The sequence below is a fragment of the Hippocampus bargibanti genome, linkage group LG05 (assembly GCF_051943395.1).
Source record: "Hippocampus bargibanti isolate YZ-2025 linkage group LG05, ASM5194339v1, whole genome shotgun sequence".
Classification (NCBI taxonomy): domain Eukaryota; kingdom Metazoa; phylum Chordata; class Actinopteri; order Syngnathiformes; family Syngnathidae; genus Hippocampus; species Hippocampus bargibanti.
Genome location: NC_142738.1, coordinates 12,709,362 through 12,734,062, shown reverse-complemented (window position 1 = coordinate 12,734,062; position 24,701 = coordinate 12,709,362). Strand labels below are relative to the sequence as shown.

The 24,701-nt window shown below is 42.9% G+C and overlaps 1 protein-coding gene across 7 annotated transcripts in view; it reads right to left on the bottom strand.

Annotated features, from left to right (window-relative positions):
• Nucleotides 1–24,701, bottom strand: part of LOC148897972 (plasmanylethanolamine desaturase 1-like) — a 70,136-nt gene that overhangs the window by 34,394 nt on the left and 11,041 nt on the right. For 6 of the 7 annotated variants that reach the window (XR_016115011.1, XM_088996654.1, XM_088996659.1 and 3 more), the window contains exons 2-4: nucleotides 14,145–14,264; nucleotides 9,609–9,700; nucleotides 1,992–2,136 (exon numbers count right to left, since the gene is read on the bottom strand). Coding sequence is in view for 6 of the 7 variants with exons in the window: in XM_088996654.1 (XP_088852780.1) it covers nucleotides 1,992–2,136; nucleotides 9,609–9,700; nucleotides 14,145–14,264 (357 nt within the window). In the remaining variant the exon portion in view is untranslated. The remainder of the gene's footprint in view (nucleotides 1–1,991; nucleotides 2,137–9,608; nucleotides 9,701–14,144; nucleotides 14,265–24,701) is intronic. The other variant, XM_088996656.1, reaches the window with a different exon arrangement.

Below are 24,701 nucleotides of genomic sequence, written 5' to 3'. Positions count from 1 at the left end.
ACACACACAAATAAGTGTGTAAAATACAGTAAAGTCTTGTTATATCGATATTCTCGGGAGTCGGAAAAAATATCGATATAACCGGACTATCGATATATCCGATCCTGCGCGCATGTAATTTTCTCCTTGCGTTCATAGAAATAGTATCGTAATAAGCGGTACTATCGATATAACCTATATCGATATAACGAGACTTTACTGTAAGTCTATTTGAGCCAAATGTTGCTCCCGGGGGATTGTTTTTGTTTTGTCACGTCAACCGCCCGTTGTCTGTCTGACTCGAAGCAGTTTTTGTCTTGACCGGCCTTCAACATCCACTTCTTGACCCTTGGCTCAAACGCAAACATGTCAGCTGGAAATGTCACCTCACCTTCTCACCTGCCCTCCGTCTTTGTCTGGTGACCACTTGCCACCATGAGGAGTTTGACACGATACGCTCAGATGTCAGCTCACCGCTACAAGATGGTCGTGCCCTCCCACTCACCCTTGTCTATGCCTCAACCCTCTGAACGCTGACCCCTTCAAGAGCAGACGGAGATGTCACCTTCCTTCTTGACCCACTGCGTAAACGTTACCTACGAGCGGGTCTTTGTTTTTCAACGTATAATCTTCTCCTCGCCCACTCTCCATTGTTTGCAGGACCCCCTTTAGGCAGCTTTTATTTTGTGTCATCTTAAAGCACACATTTGGAACATTGTACTTCTAATTGTACTTCTAATTTAATACTTCTAATTGTAATTATACTTGAATTGAGCAGCTGAAACAGTTAATGATTCCTTGCAAAAAAAAAAAACAAAAACACTACATTCAGTGATTCACAGCTGTTTGCAGGTTTCTTTTCAAGTCAAAAAGTCAAAGTCAGCTTTATTGTCAAATATGCTAATATGCATGACATACAGCAGTTTTCTAGATTATGCAGTAAATACTGCCCTTTTATTGATGAATGGCCAAAATTCCTCCGACCTTCACGCTTCAAAAAATCAAACAAAAAAAAAACAATCAGTTTTGCACACTGCTCCAAAACTAATTGTGTCAATGAAATTAAAATATTTTTAACTCACCACCATTTGTGAATTTATTCGGTAATTGGAAATATGACGTAGAGCGCCATTCCCGAATTTATTTGGGTTTTAGTTGTACTAAGTTCATACTGTCTACTTGATATCTAATTTAAACCAGATTCTTTTCTTACAGACAGTGTATTGTAGGTGTTCAAATTCTGAATACCGTATGTGATAAACAAGATAGACATGCATCATGTCGCCAAATACACAAAGTGTGACCATTTTAATCTGCTTAAAGGTTTGGAAAGAGCACTTGATTTAGTATTAAAGCAAGAATTAACACAACATGAATGGCACAACTCCACAACTGTGCGCCAGAAGTGGATAAGACTGGTGTTGGTCATTTTTGGGATGAGCGCAGCACAGTGAATCGATGGGTGGACGGCAAGCATAATTGGATCACATAGCGTTCATGAGGTCAGTGCACATAATTCCCAGTACAACTTCCCCATGTCTTCCCTTCCTTCCGACAACCTCGCAAGCCGCGTCACCTCGACAATGTGCTCATCACTGGGACCAGTCACCCTCCTGAGGCAACTTTCAAAACATTTTCTCCTCACATAATCCCAGTCTATCTTCACCATCTGGTGAGACCCAAAGCAAGAGCCGAATCAAAATACAAAACAAACCCAAAAAAAGGCCGGTACAAAGATAATAATACTCAGTTTTAATTAACTCACATAGAGGCATTCACTTAATATTTATTACGGAAGATGTGTGCAGTGGTATGGAACATCATCCTGTTTCATTAAGTCTGTCATGTAACTAAATAAGAACATTAGAAATGCCTCAAACTGTGATTCAGAGAACTCGCACCCCAGCACATAATGTCTTTTTAATTGATTGATTAATATGGCATTTGATCGCATTTCAGTATCTTTTTGGTGCTGTGCGAATCTTTGAGCTCAGATTCCGTGTACCCGTTACCTGGCGTGTAAGTGAAGAACTTGTAGGCCATGTGTGCCAGGGGTAAGATAGGGATCATACAGTTGTCTCCATTGGTTTCTATGAAATCATGGCGGGTGATGGCGGTGGGGTCAATGTGGTGCTCCCTGAACGGCCGAATGAATGCCTGCAGAGAAAGAAAACAAGGTTATACTTCTCTAAAATATTTTAAAATGTTCTTTTAAATGTTTTTTTAAAGTTTATTTGGGAATTGAAAATATGAAGAAGAGTGTCAGTCTCGAATGTGTTCGTTTTTTTGTTTTTTCATGCTTGCTGATAAAGTGCTGGCCATGGCCTCTGGCAATGTTTTTTTTCTACCACAAGGGGAAAAGAACATTTTTCCATGTTAGCGTTTTGTTCTAGCTTCAGCTGTTGTTAAAGCGCTATATCAACCAATATGTATGTATTTCATTGTATTTTGGACAGCCGCCCTTATTTCAAGCTCATATAACTCCAGACCCATGTAATTTAGGAATTAACTCTTTTTTTCTCATGAAAGAAGAGAGTCTAAGGTTTCTAACACAGTATCTTCTTTTCCTTTAGGCTTTTCCCTTCAAGGGGTCGCCACAACAAATCAGTGGCCTCCATCTTTAGAGGTTTGATCCACATGTTTGTTTTGGCCAAGCTTTTACATCGGATGCCCTTCCTGACACAACCCTCTGTATTTATCCGGGCTTGGGACCGGCACAAGAAGACATATGTCCCTTTGTGGCTACAGAACAAGCAACTCGCTCAGTAAAAGGCTCCCAAACACAAAATGGTAATCGGCACAGCAACATTCAAAACACAGTATAAACATTAAATACATGTAGTCCTATGAACATGTAGTCTATTGTTCTGTGAGTACTGGAATTCAAGTGACAAAAATTGTACTGTTCCATATATATATATATATATATACAGTAAAGTCTCGTTATATCGATATTCAAGGGAGTCCGAAAAAATATCGATATAACCGGGACTATCGATATATCCGACCCTGTTTGCATGTAATTTTCTCCGTGCGTGCATAGAAATAGTATCGATATAACCGGGACTATCGATATATCCGATATCGATATAACGAGACTTTACTGTGTATATATATATATATATATATATATATATATATATATATATATATATATTGCATTTTTTAATAAGCAAAAGTAAGTACAATTCGAACTACATGCAGCACAGCGGCACACACAAATGCACACTAACAAAAAGATGCCGCTCAGCAGCCAGAGCAACCCCAATGCTCACATCCAGCATGCTAATAAACCACTGAACAGCAGTCAACGTGCACAAATGCACTCACACACATAAATGGACGAGCCATACACATACTAAACTGTACACTTCCCAACACACACACACACACACACACACACACACACACACACACACACACACACGCGCACACACACACACACACACACACACACACACACACACACACTGCAGAGGCATACACTTCTACGTGAGTCCACAAGGGACGGCAAATAAAAGAATCTGCATCTCAGACGCACCCAGTGGACAAAAGCAGCTCAAACACTCGCACCGAGTGTAAAGATAATTTATTTACAAGTGTGAAGAAAGCCAGACTGGAAGGTGAGTTTTTTTTCGACGTTCGATGGGAAAACTCATTATTGTCAAATGTTTGGCAATGGCGCCTGCCTATTTGCCAACTTTGTTGCCCGTCACCACCGGTATCTTGACAATTAGATGCTCTCGTTCCTCCGGCCGCCTCTGTCTGCTCTCCCATAACAACCCCCCCCCCCCCCCTTCCTGCCTACCGCAGCCCCTTAGCCACATGAAAGGCCGGCTAAGCGGCGGAGGTCGTGCCGAGAGGGGCGGCGTCCTCACTCCCGGTTAACGGCGGGCCACCGGTCACTGCGTGTCCTCTAATCCCACACCGTTTAAAGGTCCGCCTCGCACGACATCCGCTAATCACCAGCTCACATCGCCTATCACCCCGGCAACCGGCGCTATCCCACTGGTTGCACAGACACGCCCTGCTGCCCTCTCACACCCCCTTCTCTCTCTCTCGACCTTCCTACTGTAATATCATCATACTTTTTGTGGCTTTTTTTCTCCCTTTGCCCAAATAGTTCCACTTTTTTTCTTTTGTGTTGCTCTCACTCTTTTTCCCTAAAAGCCACAAAGTTCTAACAGAGTACACAGTAATCTAAGGAGGCGTATTGCTGCCACACCTGGGGAACAATATATACATCAATAGAATTATGTATGTAACATTATGTATGTATGTATGCATTTTGTCATTGTCACTCGAATTTCAGGACCCACATAATATTGAATTTTAGGACTAAATAAACATTCAATGCAGCGCAAGAAACATTTGATGTTCTTCTTTCATCAGAAGAAAAGCATTAATTCCTAAATTATATGGGTCTGGAGTTATATGAGCTTAAAATGACGGCGGCTATCCAAAATACAATGCAAAACAGTTATTGGTTTATATGGGGTTTTAACAACAGCTGAAGCTGGAACAAAGCGCTAACATGGGACAAAAGGGAAATGCTGTGCCCTTGTGGAAAGGAAAAAAACATTGCAAGAGGCCATGGCCAGTGCTTTATCGCGCACACAAAAAAGAAAAAAAACAAAACCAGAACTAATTCAGGAATGGCCCTCTCCGTCATACTTTCAATTCCCGAATAAATTTGGGAATGTCAATGAATGAGTTAATGTGATGCTTTATGTCTTTAACATGATTTGTGGTTTACACGATGATTTGAACCTTTGCATTTGACAAAACAAAATGAATGATTTCCTTCTGGTGATGCGCAATGTGTGTCTTCATTTTCAAACTGACATTTTTTTAACTCAGTCACTGCCAGACGTGCAAAAATGTGTCGACTCCAGTGCCAGGGTTTTTGTCATTTTCACTCAAATTGCAGGACCCACAGAATATTGAGTTTTAGGACTACATCAACATTAAATGCCGCATAAGAAAACTTAGACTCACTTCTTTCATCAGAAGAAAATACTTAATTCTTAAGTCCTATGGGTCTGGAGTAATATGAGGTGTAAGTGGGGGCGGCTTTACAAAAGGCAAAAGCTGACCTTCGTGGAAGGGAAAAACAGTGCCAGAGGTCTCACCAGCAATTTATCGGCACCCCCTCCACAAGAAAAACTAAAACCCGAAAACATTTGGGAAACACTTTTTTTTTAACAGTTCAGCATTTTCAATCATTATCGTTTTGCTGTGAGATGCTATGAGGTGTGGAGACCTGACTCAAATTTGTGGACAACAAACCAGCAAAGGAGAAGCCATTTTGTGATGACAGCACCGGTGCTACTAATGAGGTTTATGATTCACCTAATTTGATACATTTGTGTTTTCTTCCGCCCTTATTTCAATAAATGCCTTTCTTGGTGACAGGCATAGATAAACACAGCCAATCGGGCATGGTTTGTTTGATTAGGACACACTTTCAGCCAACTGCAGCAATTTATTTTCATTTTTATTTATAATCATAATAATAATAATACATTTCACTCATAAGCACCTTTCAAAGCTCTCAAGGACACTTTACAGCACAGGTGTCAAAGTCAAGGCCCGCGGGCCAAATCCTGCCCTCCACATCATTTTTTTCGGCCCGCGAAAGCAAATCAAACTTGTTAAATTCCATGATGATTGCTAAAATCTGAGCCAAAATTTCATATTTTTGGATGTCAACCACAATGAAAGTCATTATTCTTGACTTCAGATTTGAAAACGAGTTATTCATTAATTTGCTGCGTGCTCTATATGTAATATTTGAAGGGATTTAAACATTCTAATGGGTTCCCCAAATTCATAACGGCCCTCGAGAGGAAACCATAACTACAATGTGGCCCGCGGCAAAAAATGACTTTGACACCCCTGCTTTACAGGGACATAAATAAAACCACAGCTAAAATTATAACAAGAAGAGTATTATGTATACAGAGAATGTGATTTAAATAGGTGGGTTTTCAGATGAGATTTGATTTATTTATTTAAATGCATCGATTAAATGTCACCACCGACTTGGTCTACACTCTAGAAAAAAACACAAGCAAAATTGTGATGCAAAAAGAAATCAATAACAATCAATAAAACCAATAAATATCATACAAGGTAAAAACTCCCAAGAACAACGTAGGCACAAACGTATTTGAACACAATAGTTTCATCAAAACAATGTCATATTTGTGTGAATGATGTTAGGTCGTAAATATAAAAAAAGAAAGCTAATAGGAGTGTGTCTTCTTGTGCTGTGTGATGACGTATACTCACAAATTAGGGCCACCAGATACTTCTACACAAATAAACATGAAGAATGGTGACTACCTGATGTTATAAACACAGCGTAATGTGTTTGAAAGTCTCAGCAGGGTCTGCAAGCCACCGCTATTAGCCTCAGGTGTTGTTTAGCCTGCTTGCCTTTCATATTCTAAACCGCTTAAAACAGGTAAACAGGACATCTTTATCCTTCCACTCCTAATAACACCGGGATGCTAAAACAACTATGGCGAAAGTCTTTTTAGCTTTTTTTTCTTTTTCTTTCTTTATTTTTTGAATACATGCAAATGTGGGTTTTGCTGCAAAGTCAAAAAGCCCAGCGCCATTCCCAAAGCCCACAAAATGCCTCATCAAAAAATGAGCTTCACACTCACATTGCCTTAAGTGAGGAAATCCGATTAAACAATGAATGTTATGATAATAAGCGGTGTTACACCATTTAATGTTTTTGTTGTATTATGAGAGGCTTGTCCAACATTTTTTGGATCAAAGATTGGACCTTTCAAGCAGCCAACCCTGTGATGGACCACTTCTGTCGTGTCAACATCGCAGACCCCTCCACCTTTTCTGACTTGCATTCACTAATGTCATATCACATTTCCTGGTCAGAACACAATATATCCGTTCAAGATCACCTCACTCATGTACGCACTTTTAGTGTACTTATGGACACACTACTCATACGCACACTTCGGTGTGAGCATAGGCACACAAGCCATGTTGAACTACATCCAAATGAACTAGTGACAAGACATTCATAGATCCCAGTTTGAAAAAAGGAACTCACTGCACACGTCAGCCCTGCCTGCAGCCTCGCAGGTGCTGGTCGTTTTAATCAATGACACTTAAAAGGACTCCCGGCACGAGCATCCGGTGTTGGTTCATTGTTTGTTGCATGCTTTGTCTGCAATCGCATGCATTGTATGCTGTGCATGTGTTTGTTTAACCTTGGCGGACTTTTATACTTGGTTTTCTTTTGATACTTTTTCTGTTCAGATCATTTTGATGTTTTACATTTTTTTCCTGCTAACGTTTATTTTAATACAATTTGTCAAAAAACCTCCTGCTCCCTCCTGCCTGCTTTTTGGGATCCGCACCCGCCATCACCACCTTGCAAACCGTGACAGGGAGGGCAGTTTGTCATAAATGGGTCATGACGGGCAAGCAATAGAAAAGCAGAGCGGATCATTTCGAGGTAAAACAGAGTGATGAGCAATTCTGCGGAATAGAGGAATGCACTTGCAAGAGGCTGTTGAACATTTAAATCGTTCAGATTCCAGATTACAGAAATAAATACCTTCCTTTTCACCATCATCAATTTAATTTTAAATGTTTACACAGTAGTGTGAAGTGCAAGTGTAACTGTTACAGGTAACTTTTGGAAATACAGTGATACCTCAGCTCATGAACTTAATTGGTTCCCAGAAAGTGTGTGTAAGGCAAAAAATTCACCTGCCGAACATTTATTTCCCATAAGAAACAATTAAAAATGAAAATAATTCATTCCCAGGTCCCCATAAAACATAATTTTCAACTAAATAAGCCTTAAACTACACAAAATATACCTTATTTTATGTGTCATAAATGTGCTTTTGTTTTGTAAAGAAGCAAACTGTACTTTATAATAAAGTCATTTTATTTACCTTTGTGATGGTCGTTGATGTAGTTGCCACTTGATGATATCCGAGTGAAGTTGCCGTGCTTTCTTGGTGATAATACCCTCACTCACAGTGTCCCATGCTAGCTGCTTTTCGTTAATCCAAATAAACAGTTTTTCAACCTCTTCTATTGCCTGAGACCATTGCTTAGACAACATAGAAACACCCTTAGCCACACGAAGTAGCAAAGGTCGACTTAGCTTCCTGGCACTAGTCAAAGAAATGCTATCTATCTATCTATCTATCTATCTATCTATCTATCTATCTATCTATCTATCTATCTATCTATCTATCTATCTATCTATCTATCTATCTATCTATCTATCTATCTATCTATCTACCTATCTATCTATCTATCTATCTGTGTTTTTCAATGATCGCCTTCTTCTGCTCGATCGTAATTTTCTTTAATGTCCACACCAGCCTGTGGTGTTTTTTTTCGGTCCCATAATAGCAAAAGTACTCCACTCGATAACAAACCACATCTGCACTCAAAGAAAGGAGGTGATGAAAACTAGTGCCCCAGCCACCGTGGCGCTGTTCGACCGTGTGGTTTGGTGTTCATCCGCTGAAAACCAGTCCGCCAGCCACCGTTGTGTGGTGTGGTACGTCCGCCGAAAACTAGTTCGTCTGCCAATATTATATTCTTGCAAATTTAATGTTCGTAAGGCGGAAAGTTCATGAGCTAAAGCGTTCATAAGCTAAGGTATCACTGCACTAAAAACCAAAAGTCAGAGTATCTGGAATTAATGTTTTGCATTTCCATTTCATACTGCAATTGGTTCTTCTTAAAAATAAAACAATCTCCTAATAAAAATCTCCTCCTCTGTAATTTGACAGCCCAATTAATGAATCAAATTTGTTGATTTCAAATTAGATTAATAATTTTCCCTCCAATACCACAACCTAAACAATGTCATCTGTATACATCATATTGAATGACTACTGTTGCTTGCGTGTTTTAGAATACTAATTAAATCCAAACATATACAACTTTAATCAGACACAGATTAATTACGGCTTTGGCAGAGATGATCACTCCTTGTATAAATAGGATGCTTCAGGTTTCTCCTCACACACACACGCACGCACGCACACACACACACGCACACACACACGCACACGCGCACACACACACATACATACTGTATGCACATGCACACGCACAACAGACAAGCGCATAATTGTGTATGAATATTTCATAACACAAGGAACTCTCATCCCATTAATCACAACAAATCTGCATGCTGCACCTGATCATGTGCATTCTAATTGGCTGTAATGACAACAACCTTTACTGTAATTGGCTGCGGTGGATGCAGCTATATCGGTGTTTTAATACGAGCATCAAGTGTAAGGTGGCGTGCCCATGATGCAGTGTGGTGGTTCGTGTGTGTGTGTGTGTGCGCGCGTGTGCGTGTGTATGTATTCAGAGACGGCACACTGACACACCCCCGCCAAGTCACCCTGACAGTCTTGATTATCTTGTTATTAAGGTGCTAAGAGGCTTTATTACCAGTATGATAAATTACACTTGGAGGAAAGTATTTGCAGCTAAAAAGTGAACAACGTGCAACATTGATTTGTTTTCTTTCCAAATGTCATCACAGAATTGATTAATCTTTATGTGTATTTGTGTGTGTGGGTGTGTGTACGTGTGCGTCAGCTCACCTTGCCAACAAAAGGAATGTCTACAGATCCCCAAGTATCCGCTGTCCAGTGTACCATACCTGATGCAAAGTCTGCTGTGAAAATTCCCAACACTACAACAAACAAAAACATCCACATTAAACAAAATAATATGAATAACAATAATATAATAACAATAGTACATTTTATTTATTTTCCATAGTAGCAATAATAAGATTTTTTTTTGTGAAACATTGTGATAGTAGCGCGACGGCTCGTTTTCAATCAACAAAATGCTACAAATAAAAATGATATATACATACACACACACTCAGACAGTTCTGATTAATATTGTGTTCATGGAGTCTACATTCATTTATGGAGAAGAAAATATAATACAGCTGATTATAAATTTCTGGTTACCGGAACAACTGTGATGTCATTTTCAGTCAACAGTAAGTGGCAAAATGGCCGCCCCTAGAGATGACTTTATTTTGCTGCTAAACAAAATATGCTTCCACAAGCACAAGAATAATCAAAAGGCCACATTTTGACTAACAGAATCACATAGAACATATGTAAAAATGTGGGTTGATTTCACCATTGAAGATCTCCATGTTGGCTGATTAGTGAAGTTTGCTAGCGCATGCTTACATTACAGAGCAATAATCCGATTGGGTTCAAATTACTATCTGTACAATAAAGTATTCTCAGGTACCTAGTTTCTGTTATTATTGATTTTTTTTAAAGAAGAAGAAATATGTTCTCATTTCAATGACATAGAACTATATCAGTCAGTTGTGCCAATAGAGGTAGTAATAATAATAATAATAATAATAATAATAATAATAATAATAATAATAATAATAATAATACATTGTAGCCATTGAGGAAGGAACACACACAACTGAATGTGATGACATGTTTATTCAAACGTCTAACAAGTGCAATATCACTATCAGAAAATGCAGTGAAATACATGTAAAATGTAATGTAAAAATTCGCCGACGCCACTCCTGCGGAACCACGGGACGAGTGTGACCCGTAGACATATCGCAGAGGAGAGCGGGACCCCCTTCACACAGTGCCACCTCCTCAAGCTTCAGGGCCGTGCCTGCTGCCTTGAGTTCGTGGATGTCCGGATCCTCAGATTGGGCGGTGGCCATCTCTGAAAAATCCACCCCGAGCTGGACTGGACACACGATCGCGCGTGACAAGCAATCGGCCACAGGGTTACATTTGCCGGCCACGTGCTGTGTCTGTTGTGAATTCAGAAATGGCCGCTAAACGCCGCTGCTGTCGAGCCGACCACGGTTCAGTCACCTTCAACATGGTGAATGTGAGTGGTTTGTGATCACATATGCGGGTAACCGGCGCCCCTCGAGGAGGAAACAAAAATGGCGCGTTGCAAGATAGAGTGCTAACAAGCGTTCGTTATCTTGCAGCTTGTGACTGAAAAATGCAAGGGGCTGCCATTTGTTCTCCACAAGCTGCTCAACCACCGCCCCTACGGCAACATCAGACGCATCGGTAGTCAAGGCTACTTGTGCGGTTGAGATCGGGTGGACCAGAAGAGTTGCACTCGCAAGAGCGTCCTGCTCGTTGAAAGGACTGTGCTTGTTGCGGGGCCCATTCGACGAGGTCATGAGACTTCTTTTTTCTCAAGGCGCTGTAGAGGGGTTGTAGGAGGTCGGCTGTGTGAGGAAGAAACGGGTTGTAAAAATTGATCATGCCCAAAAGCTCCTACAGAGCCTTAAAGGACAACCGACGTCTCCGGACAAGTTGTGCACATAATTTGTAAAATGGCTTCAAATGACTTCTACTGACCGTATTTTAAAAAGATTCCACCGCATATAGCTATATTTTACGTTTTAAGACTCACGCTGAATATTCAGGAAGTCTTGTTTTCCAGTTGATGACGAGTCAGTACGCGACGTCACTAAAGAAACGCCCCTGATCGAAAAAAAGACACATTGTAGCAGTCCTTTCATAACGTCAATGCATTTTGCTGTACTGTTTGATCTGAAAACCTTGTGTTGCCCCCAAAAGCCGCCAGAAGAGGGTGTCCAAGCTCTATGGAAGGAATTTATCGGCCTGTGGAAACGGGCTGATTCATTCCTTACACGGAGCTCTGCCGCCATCTTCTGCATTTTCTGTGACACCACACGTCAGTCTTGAGCCATTAAAACGACCCAGAGAACCTTCTTTAATCGATTGCAAACAAGTATGCTTTCCTCTTCAGAACTATTTGAATCATATTCATAACTGGATGTGTAACAAGAAAGCATATTCTCAGAATCTGAAGCCATTGTTTTGATTCTCCAGCAATGCAAGACGTCTTGGTGTGACGTCACGAACTAGGGGCGGGACTTTCTGAAAATGCCCAATTTGCAGCTCAATTTTTTGCAGATTTTGGACACTTTAAGTCATTTTTATTGGTGTTTTGCATTTGAATAAGAATATCATAATGTGTGTTTTGGATATTTTAGATGCTATAAAACGTTTTTCTCATGTCAGTTAAGAAACAAAAAAGTGACGTCGGTTGTCCTTTCACTGTAGCCGGGCGGGGGAAGTCCACCACTGCCTGCACTTTGGCGGGTAAGGGGATGGCGCCCTGTGGAGAAATGCGGTGCCCCAAGAAATCGATCTTGGACAGACCAAATTGGCACTTCACAGGGTAAACGATAAGGATGTGTGAATCAAGACGCTTTGAAACCTTAGTTAATGTGTGGTTATGTTATTAAGCCGACGAAAATCACCGCACGGCTGCCAATAACCGTCACTTTTGGGCACCATGTGTAATAGTGAGGCCCACGGGCTGTTGGAACGCCTCACGATGCCCAAGCGATACATCGTCACGAACTCCCCTTTTGCTATTGCCAATTTTGCCGGGTCGAGGTGACGAGCGCGGGCAAAAACTGGCGGGACGATCGTGGGGAATGAAATGCTCTACCCCATGTTTCGAATCGGAATTGGAAAAGGCGGGGGTGGTTAACGACAGGAAATCGGTCAGCGGACATTCGTAAACGTTACCTGATGTTAAATAATTTGCGTGTGTTAATGCTCCGAGCCCTCCAGCCTCACACGGGAAAGTCGCGAACGGTATGGCGTCAATCAAACAACGGTTAGCAATGTCCACAAGTAGTCCGTGAGCACATAGAAAATCCGTGCCGATTATCGGGACTGTGATCAAGGCAACGATAAAGTTCCACTTGAATTCCTGTCCGTGGAAGCGCACAGTCACCAACCTGGAGCCAAAGTTGGCAATGGGCGAGCCGTTAGCTGCGCACAGGGGAGGCCCGCACCCACCTGCCGTCTTGTCCGCGGCGGTGGCCGTCAGCAGGCTTACTTGTGCCCCGCTGTCCACAAGAAAACGTCTTCCTGACAAGGAGTCCGTAATGAAAAGCAGCTCGCTTTTGTTGCCGGCGCCCACGGCTGCTACTGGGTGCCGGCATTGGGAGTTTCCCGGAGCCTCGTGGCGGCAGGGGGGTACGCAGCGTCGAGCCATTGCCCCAAACCCCTGATGGAAAAAACAGGTGGTCTTCCCGCGCCGATACCACTCCTGCCACGACGGTCGGGTCGATGCTCGATGCCCCTTCACCAAGGGGTTCACGCTTTGCACGGCGAACCGCCGTGTCGTCAGAAGCAACACGGTGAACCGCCGTGTCGCCAGAAGCACTCGATCCACTTCCGATTCCACTTCCACCACTTAAGAGCGACAGCATATTGTCCATGAAATCCACTGCTGTTCCGTCGCCGAGCCCGGGAAGGGAAAGAAGCCTGTAAATCGGCCATTATCGGCCTCTCTCAGAGGGCGATAACGTGAAACGTCTGAGCAGCAGGTGTTTGCGCGGCGTGTATTTATCGCTCTGTGGAGGCGCGTGTAAGAGCGGCAGCACACGACGAGTAGTCTGCTCGTTGAGAGACGCCACGACCAGGTAATATTTCGGCTCATCCGCCGTGATGCCTTTAGGTGGAAAAGTGCTTCCACATGCTGGAACCACGAAGTCTGTGCCAGAACTCGGGCAGCTTCGCGGCGTCGGCGGGAGCTGCGAGTTGGGGCGCCGGTCGTGGCGACATGGCCGTAGAAGACACCTCTTCGTCTGTTGCCATGAACATTTTCAACGTCGGGGTCACCAGTGTAGGAGCACACACGACTGAATGTGGAGACGTGTTTATTCCAATGGCTAACAAGTGGATCTCACTCAAACAGAAAATGCAGTGAAGTATATGCAACATGCACCCGCACCCTCCCATGCACCTGCTGGGTGAGATGCCTGGTCCGAGTGCCCGCCACAACATTACATTTTAAGTGCCTTTCAAAGCTCTCAAGGACACTTTACAGTTACAGACAAGCACAGGTACTATAATAAATAAAATACAATCACAAATAGAATGCAATAAATAAAATACAATTATAAATACAAACAAGAGAGAGAGCTACACAGAAAATGCAATTTTAAATAGGTGGGTTTTGAGATGGGACTTGAAGGTGGGAAGAGAATCGATGTTACGAATGTTGGGAGGAAGTGAGTTCCAAAGTACTTGTGCTTGGAACCGTATTGAGATGCCACTCACCAATCCCGAGGATTATCTTGTCGATGTGTAGGGTGGAAAAGTGCACAAGGAGCCAAGTGAAGTCGATAACAAAGAAGACGAGGCACACGATTACACACATCCACTCCTGGACACGCTTACCTGAGGACACACACAACCAACACTTTTCAAATTATTGTCTGAGGAAAGACACAAGAAAGTTGGTTTCATGAACTGGTGGGTCACCGCGTGTGCGCGCGCGTATCTGTGTTCAGGATTTTAATATGTAATCGGTGAGATGAAGACAGGTGTACTCAGGGCTGAGAGGTCACGACCTCTCCTATGTGGGACACCAACACTGACGCAGCACTGAGCCCGCTTGGACAGACACATGCACGCTTGGGCCTTTTCAGGTGGGACGTCAGCCTCATCAGAGAGGTCAAGTCGTCTTCATTTCATGCCTTTTATTCGAAACTCACTCATCAGCACTTTTCGAAGCGAGGGACACGCACTTAGTCATCGTAAATTATTGAAAACACACACACACACGGCACTGATCTCGAAATTATTTATCATGATTCAAGTCGGTTCGGGCCTTTTTATGATGATTTCACTATTTTGCTCTTTGTTTGGAACCCTCAGATCAGGTGACAGCTCACAGCCAATCATGGTTGACACGAGTACAAATAAACAGAAATCTATCTTCCGTTTGTAAAGTTCTTTTTTCACTTCTATCTCCACGCTGCTCTTCGTGAAAGTTTAATGCACTGGGGTCCTCCTCCTTTATGACAGCATTAGCAGCCTATAAGATATTAATGGCAGTTTTTGAATAAAGCGCACAGACCTCCGAGTGGGCGCGCCTATAGACCAGAGCCGTCTATTAATATGCTCTCATAACCGGATGAAGCAAAGTGGTCACGGGAGATTCAAGAGATATGATTATGGATATTTCACGAATGGTCAAATGTGACCCTTCACCTCCTGGAAATGTTCTGAAAGTTGGAGAGGGATGGAAAGAAATGTTCGGATGGAGATTTAAGTTGAGCCCCTCGTGGCTTTAACTTCAGTCAGAGAAAATGGTGGTGGTTAGATATAAAAGGGATACATTAGGCGTTTAAAGTCAACGGAGTTTGTGTACACAAGAAATAATGCATTGTGGATGGAAATATATTTCTGAAAACGTTTTGGTTGCAGTAGCACAAGAAAATAGTAGTAAGCATTTTCTGAGGTTGAGGGTTGGTATCGCAACTGGTAGCCTTACTGCTTTTGATATTCATAACCTTCCCATAACCTATCCATAACCTTGCTCCCCCCCATACCTATCTGACCTTCTCCAAATTTCTATTCCCTCTCGGTCCCTCCACCTCTGTGTGGCCCCCCTGCCCGTCTCAGCACGATGGGGGACAGAGCTTTCAGCTGCTCTGCCCCGAAACTCTGGAACTCACTTCCTCCCAACATTCGTTACATCGATTCTCTTCCCACCTTCAAATCCCATCTCAAAACCCACCTATTTAAAATTGCATTTTCTGTGTAGCTCTATCTCTTGTTTCTATGTATAATTGTATTCTATTTGTAATTGCATTTTATTTATTATAGTATATATGCTTGTCTGTAACTGTAAAGTGTCCTTGAGAGCTTTGAAGGGCGCTTAAAATAAATTGTATTATTATTTTAAAAGCTTGTGTCTGTACGTTTTCTTTATTTTATTTTATTTCTTTATGTATTTATTTTTGGGCACCATTCATTCCACCCAAATATACATAATTTTGCATTTATGGAGGTTACTTTACAGGGTTGTCTGATGTTTAATACCGTATTTTCCTATGTCTAAGGCACACTCAAAAGCCTTGATTTTCTTCAAAAGATAACCCAGTGCTTTATACGCAGGTGCGCCTTATATGTGAAGTAATATGCAGGGCTGGCAACTACTGTCAGCAGCCACCAACTCAATTCCCCCTGTAGAAGAATGACTACAAGAGACATAACCGCAGACTCTGCTGTAACACGTTACACTGCGGTGTGCCTTATATTTGTAAAACTTGCATATATTAGATTTGGAAAACTTTTTTTCATTCATTGAAGGTGCGCTTTATTGTCTGTTGCGCCTTATATATGGAAAAGGGTTTTAAAATACACCATTCAAGTGGGGTGCACCTTATAATCCAGTGTGCCTTATACACTGGAAAATAAGGTAATAAAAATAAATATAGTGATTATTTTACACATTAATAACATACAATTAAAATATTTCTTTGATTTAAATAAGTGTGCGGTTAAATTGTATCACACATTTTCTTTCAGGTATTGTTTTTGATTACTGTTCTGTTTGAACACTTGATTCAATCAAGCATGTTTGCTGCTTTTAACTTTGCATTATCAAAGTTAATAGCACAAATGGGGCCCTTATGAGGATAAAGCGGATCCGAAAATGGATGGAACACAACTGCAGTGAGAACTCTGGAGTAAAAACAAACAAACAAAAACATTCCTTGTTGATGTTTTAACATGTATTACCGTATTTTCCAGTGTATAAGGCACAGCGGAGTATAAGGCGCACCCCCAATGAATGGTGTATTTTCAAACATTTTCCATATATGAGGCGCACTGGACTATAAGGCGCACGTTTTCCAAATATAATATAAAATCTATAAAGGTTTTCCAAATTTAAGGCACACTACATTATAAGGTGTTATAGTCTAGGCTGGGGTTATGCACTACTTCTTCTACGAGGTAAATAGCGTCGGTGGCTGCTCACAGTAGTTGCAACACCTGTTGTTGCTCAATATTACTTCACATATAAGGCGCACCTGCGTGTAAGGCGCAGGGTAATCTTTTAACGAAAATCAAGGCTTTTGGGTGTGCCTTATACACCGGAAAATACAGTTAGACATTTAGGATGATTCAATCCACACAGCACCTGTGTATGTATACTGACTGAGGCTAGCAGAAGCATTAGCTGAGTCAATTCTTCATTGAACATGCACACACATTATTCGATCAATACAGCAAAAGCCACTGATTAAACAGGAACACACGCACGATGACACTCCAACTGACGGCTGACCAAATTTGCTCTCACATCACTTTGGCACACATTCCTGTCTTGTGACATGAACACGCATTCAAACACTCCATCAGTGAAGCGCACACACTCGCACGCACACAGTGTAGGGTCGGGGAGCAGAGGGGCGGCTGTCAGGTGATGTGCGTCAGTCCTTGGACCCTCTGGCTCCCTGGTGAGTGAAGGAAACTAGGACAGGCCTCCACTGAGCGCGCGCAAACACACACACAAACACACACACGCACACACGTAAGCTCATGTCCTTCAGGTCTTGGCTTTGCTGGATATCACACAAAGCTACGGACAGACACAAATCAGCCTTTAAAGAAAAAAAATAAATAAATGCTTTGAGAGACAATAGAAGCAAATAGCTCAAATCCACACACACACACACACACACACACACACACACACACAGAGTGTCAATTACAGCTAGCAAAATTAGAAGTTGCATGCACAACTTCAAATAAAGTTGAAACAAAAACAATAAAATTAGAGCCCACTATACACTGTCCGTCCCCCCCTTCTCCCTCTCTCTCACACACACACACACACACACACACACACGCACGCACACACACACACACACACACACACACACACACACACACACACACACACACACACACACACACACACACACACACACACACACACACACAGGCGCACTCATTAATATTGTTCTGACAACAAACCTCTGTGGTAACCCCTTCGCCATCGCTCACCCCGCTTCACCACCTGCTTGAGAACGCGCATGTGGGCGTGCGCGGCAATTTAACCTGGGCGGAGCCGCGGGTGGGGAACGAGGGGCGCTAATAGGCTGAAATTAATCAACGCGCCTGATTTGCCGTCTCGGGAATGAGTGGCGGCCAGCAGGCGGCCAGCACATAGTGAATACTAATGGCGGGCACACACGGATACACTTGAATTCACAACATAGTGGTACACGATCATATGCAGAGAGTTAGACAAAAGAAGACCAGGCTGCTTCCTGGTGTTAATTTGAAGAAGAGGTGAAGTCTGGGCCAAATGGAAGCTATCACATTAAGAATTGTGTTAAATCACCCTTTCTTAGCTTTTGGTGGAGCTCTGCGCAACCCGCGCTCCCTGAAGTAGTGTACTTTACTTTTTTATGAGACTACGATGACTAACATATGTTATGTAAAGAAACAAATGTCCAATCAGGAGCTGATTCAGACACACAAGAGCTGCTTTATTAGCTTTAATGTGATTTACTCAACACTTCAGAATATAATAATGTCCAACAAAGAGCCAAGTCTTTAAAATGTATTTCTTCTATTAAAGTTAGACTACTGGCCACACCATGAAGTAGAGTTAAGGCTGTGGGAAGAGGTTCAATGGTGGGGTGGGCCAATAGCGTAACTGATCATGTGGGGCGCCATATGATCCCTGGGAATATGGTTTTTGGCTTTTGCCATTTAAGGATAGTGTAATTGCACATGCACAACAGTGTTTCAACTTAGTTTCAACTAGTTTTGAATAATTTTTTGGGTGAAAGTCAACCCGATAAAATGTTTAGAGAGCAGTACTAGGTAATGTGCAGTGGGAAAGTCGGTAACAGGAAGACATATAATAATAACACAGACACACACTCACATACTCAAAAACATTTCCTGTGTTTTCCGTTGTATAAGGCGCACCTAAAAGCTTTGATTTTCTTCAAAAGATGACTTTGCACCTTATACGCAGGTGCACCTTATATGTGAAGTAATATTGGGACACAACAGGTTTCGCATCTACTGTCAGCAGCCACTGTTCTTTCCCCTTGTAGAAGTAGTATGTAACCCCAACCTCTAATGTAGTGCCTTATATTTGGAGAACGTTGATATATTTATCTATTTTATTTTAAACAATTTATATATTTAGAAATTTTAGATATTGAAAAAAACCTTTTTTAATTCATTGAAGGTGCACCTTATAGTCTGGTGCGCCTTATATATGGCTACAGTTTGAAAACACACCATTCATTTATTTTTCTTTCTCGTTTTTTCTGCAAGACCTCACGTCAACCCTTGTTTGTTGTTTGTTTGTGCATTACTACATTACGTCACTTTACATCCGACACTACCTCACTTTACATTCATATACTCCGGTGTGCCTTATATTCCGGAAAATAGAGTATTCATTTAATAATCTATTTACTTATTTATTTTTAAACCCCATTTCTACAATACCACCGCGATAAAACAGGGACCTTTCAGCAGGCTATTGTTCGATCACAATCAACAATTATAATGTATTAAATGAATGTATCCTGTCCAGGAATAAGGATGATACTATGAGGACGGAAAAGTATGTCAGAGCGGTACAAGACATATATCATGACTGTAAGACAGTTGTGAGGTGTGCTGTCGGTATGACTGAGGAATTCAAGGTGGAGGTGGGACTCCACCAGGGGTCAGCTCTGAGCCCCTTCTTGTTTGCTATGGTGATGGACGGGCTGACAGACGATGTTAGACAAGAATCTCCTTGGACCATGATGTTTGCAGATGACATTGTGATCTGTAGCGAAAACAGGGAACAGGTGGCGGAGAAACTAGAGATGTGGACATCAGAATCAGAATCAGAATCAGAATCATCTTTATTGCCAAGTATGTAGGACACACAAGGAATTTGTTTCCGGTAGAACACGCTGCACTAGTATCGTTGTCAAAAAAACTGCTAAGTGGCACTATACAGTTCCATTTTGGCTACTGTTGAAAGAGTTCAAAGAGTTAATGGCTTGGGGGAAGAAGCTGTTTAAATGTCTGCTGGATTTGGTGCGCATGGATCGGTAGCGCCTGTATGCCCTGGAAAGGAGAGGAATGAAGTTCAGTCGCAGCAAGACGGAATATATGTGTGTGAATGAGAGGGATCCAAGTGCAAGAGTGATGGTACAGGGGGAAGAGATGAAGAAGGTGGAGGATTTTAAGTACTTGGGCTCAACTGTCCAGAGCAATGGAGAGAGTGTAAAAGAGGTGAAGAAGCGTGTCCAGGCAGGCTGGAGCGGCTGGAGAAAAATGTCAGGTGTGATGTGTGATAGAAGGGTTTCAGCTAGGATGAAAGGAAAAGTGTATAAAACAGTGGTGAGACCAGCCATGATGTTTGGACTGGAGACAGTGCCACTGAAGAAAAGACAGGAAGCAGACCTGGAGGTAGCAGAGCTGAAGATGTTGAGGTTTTCTTTGGGAGTGACCAGGTTGGATATGATCAGGAATGAGTACATTAGAGGCACAACTCATATTAGAGGCTTTGGAGAGAAAGTCAAACAGGCCAGACTGAGATGGTTTGGACATGTCCAGAGGAGAGAGAGTGACTATATCGGGAGAAGGATGCTGAGCCTTGAACTGCCAGGCAGGAGACCGAGAGGAAGACCGAAGATGAGGTTTATGGATGTGGTCAAAGAGGACATGAAGGTAGCTGGTGTGAGAGAAGAGGATGCACAAAACCGGGATAGATGGAGGACATTGATTCGCTGTGGCGACCCCTGAGGGGAAAACCCGAAAGGAAAAGAAGAAAGAAGAAGAAGACTATGAGGACATGTCACATGACAAATGCTGCATTCCCAGAACGTGATAAGTCGGCATTAAGTAAGTACGACTGGAATTCCACTCAAAATTCTAACTCGTGAAGTGGTGGTGGGGGGCGATAGGTGGATCTCAACAACCGGCTTTAATTTGACATCACTCGACAATGGCAACGACCCCCGTCTAAGAAGAGACTCTGAACTGGTTCACAGCCATTCACAGTATATTCTTATTTTCCATCCATCCATTTTCCATACCGCTTATTCCTCATTAGGGTCGCGGGGGGTGCTGGAGCCTATCTCAGCTGTCATTGGGCACGAGGCGGGGTACACCCTGAATTGGTTGCCAGGGCACACAGACGGACAACAGTCAATCTCACACTCACACGTAGGGACAATTTGGAGTGGTCAATCTGCCTGCCATGCATGTTTTTGCAGTGGGATGGATATATTCTTATTTTAAAAAAGCAAATTATAAAGAAAAGCTTGCTATAGGTTTAATTTTGTTTGAATGATTCAGAACAAAAAAAATAATCTGAATCAGCCATTTTTGTTGCCATCTCGAAAAGCTTTGAGGTTGCAGCTAGGACAATACAAATAAGAGAACTCGGACTTCCCACCTTTCACTGCAGAATATAAATGCAATGTAAAATTGAGACTATCGCGGCAGCTGTCATTGTGGTAGCCAATGAATAAAATTGTTTTCATCCTCTCAATGATGCAAAAACATTTTGTTACAAAACAGCTTATCTCGTATATTGCTCACCGATGTTCTCGGTTCTTGCCATATCTTGCATATTCAAACCTAATAGTTTTCACATACAAAATGGAGCAACAAGACGCCTAAACTGGCACTTTGCAGTGCCTCTCGGTTCACCTGTGATGTGAGTTGAAGGTGTTGTTACTGACTCAGAAAATATTACATGGCTTTGCGCTTTCCTGTCTTGATGACTTCCGCTCACAACATGCTAGCTAGTGTATTAGCCCATACCAGCTGACTAGAATGCAACAGTAGCATCAGCTTTTCCATTGAATAAAGTACCATTAGGGCCGAGTCAAGCAGCGTAGAAAGTCGTTCACCTGTAATTAGAAACTATTCCCCAAAATCAACATTCATCGAGGGGTGGAGAGTGAGGCCTATTAGGATGCACACCACAAAGGACAATAACACACAACAAAGACGGCTGCACGGCTGTTGTTATCCTTCGTCTCTCTTTATGTGTCCCTGGTTTGTTCTCAGTAGACCGTCTTCAGATGGGACGTGGGACGAGTTGGGGGGTGTTGTTGGTGTTAAAAGTGGGTCATATGCTTGGAGAGAATGAAAAAAGCATAGAGAAATGGGGGGGGGCAGTATCGGGGTGAGGGTGTGTGGGGGAGCACACAGAGGATGGGGCGGTGTTAAATTCCCTTGTTCGAGAGGAGTGGATCAGTCACAGGCCTCATTCCTTTCATGTGATCTCTGCAGACCCCAGAACTTGGGAGACACACACACACACACACACACACACACACACACACACACACACACACACACACACACACACACACACACACACACACACACACACACACACACACACCCAAAACCAACAGGAATGCAAAATACACATAGAAGAGACGGAATTAACACACGCATGCAAACACACACGCAAAGACACACACACACACACACACACATCATTTGTGCCAGACAAAGATTCAACAGCAACAAAGAATGTGGCAAATGAGATTCGCACACACACTTTTTAAGCCACATGAGAGTGAGTGTTCAGTAGGCCCTGCTCCAGCCTCTCACCCCCATTGAGACACACACACACGCATGCACACGCACACACAAATGGACAGATCCAATCATGTATGTGTGTATGTGTGTATGTGTGTATGTGTGTGTGTGTGTGTGTGTGTGTGTGTGTGTGTGTGTGTGTGTGTGTGTGTGTGTGTATGCGCGTGCGTGTTTGTTTGTTGGACAGTATCCTGTCATCCCCGGGGCTTTCAACTCCCACCATATTCATCTGTGGCCCTCATCATACTAATTGCATACACACGCGGTCAAGGTCAGCAGCAGAATGGTCGCTCGAAGGCTCGCCTGAAGCCAACGTGTGTGTGGTATTGTATATTTCACACGGTTGTGTGTGTGTCCGAGAAAGACAGTATGTATCTCAAAAGCATCATTTGCATTCCTACCAAATGTTGGACTCGTTGAAACCACCTTTTAGTTCCAGAATAAAAACAGTAATTGTGTCCAACTTCCTGCCAGGTGAATTAGAAGAGATGTCATACAATAACTGTGCTAGTTCATGTCAGTGATGCTTTTAGACGGGTTTCCTGTGAGATGGTCAAAACACACACACACACACACACACACACACACACACACACGCACGCACACGTTTACAAACTCTTGTACCTACATTGTATTTTTCGTTCCGTTCAGATTAACATAGATAGATACTACAGACAGACAGACCAATCGACTAACCGGCAGGCAGACAGACCGACAGATAGATAGATAAATACAATACATCCTAATTTATATAGCATTTTCACAACAGCTGCAGCTGTATCAAAGCCAACACAAAGCAAAATAATAAACACAACAGGAACATAAAAACATGGACAGTTGTACAATCTTAACAACTTTCCCCAAGTACTCTATGATGTTTGAGTTCTGTCACGGTTTGCAAGGTAGTGAATGTTGTGGATCCCAAATAAGCAGGCAGGAGGGAGCAGCAGGATATATTTGGCAAATTGTATTAAAATAAAGTCAGCAGGAACAAAGTCTCAAACATCAAAGTCATCAGAATAGAAAAGTACAAAGTATCAAAGAAAACCATGAGTAAAAATCTGCCAAGAATAAACAAACCTGACAGGTTGAAGCAAACACATACAACGACCCTACACTGAATGGTCGTGCCGGGAGTCCTTTTAACTGCCACTGATTAAAACGACCAACACACGTGTAGCTGCAGGCTGGGCCAACAGCGCTACCCGTTGGTCGCCAACCAGAACGTGACAGTACCCCCCGCCCTCAAGGTACTGCTTCCTGAAGTCCCAACAGTCTCCCAAAAGGCCCAACTCTCCAGGGAAAAATGAGGAGACGGCAACCCTTGCCTCTCCGGCGGTCTGATGGGAACGGGACTTGGCCTGATGTGGACACGGCACGGATCGTCGTGTGACTAAATTCCAACTAGACGAAGCATGGCTCAACGTAGACGTGCTCTGCCAGGCGCAGAGTGGCACCGCGGACGGCCACATGGGAACAGGTCTCGGCCGGCCGTTGACGTGGACGCGGTACGGCTCGTCATGGACGTGAATGCGACTCCATTCAAACAATCACACGACGGAGCATGGTCTAACGTGGACGTGGACGGCCCGGCACAGGGAAACGAGACCAGTCCTTTGCACCTGCGGGATGCAGCGGTGAGTCGGGTCATGGCCTGACGTGAGTATGACCACATTCACACGATCACGCGACGAAGCATGGCTCGACGTGGACTTGCACTGCCAGGTACCGAGTGTCACCCTGGACAACCACCTGGAAAGAGGTCTCGGCCTGACGCGGGGTCAGGTCATTCTTGGACGTGGCGAAGCAAACACATACAATGACCCGACACTGAATGGTCGTGCCGTTTTAACTGCCACTAATTAAGACCATCAACAACTGTGCAGCTACAGGCGGGGCCGACAGCGCTAACCGTTGGTCGCCAATGAGAACGTGACAGTCTGCCACTGATTGACACGACTAACAGCAGAACGTGACAAGTACAAGACAAACATTACATGAAGCAGTTCTAGATGAAAGAGGAGAAGATGGAAGTCTCCTTTTGACCAGTATGAATAAATAAATATGCCTTGATCACTACATCTTTTCTTCTACGTCTTTTCCAGATTTGATTCAGGTTTCTGTTTGACTAAAATAGCCGACGAATGTCGGAGGTTCGAGCACCACCAGTTGCCATTACGCTTGCTCTTTTACCATCTGTACTGATGTCATGATGCGATTTACAAATGT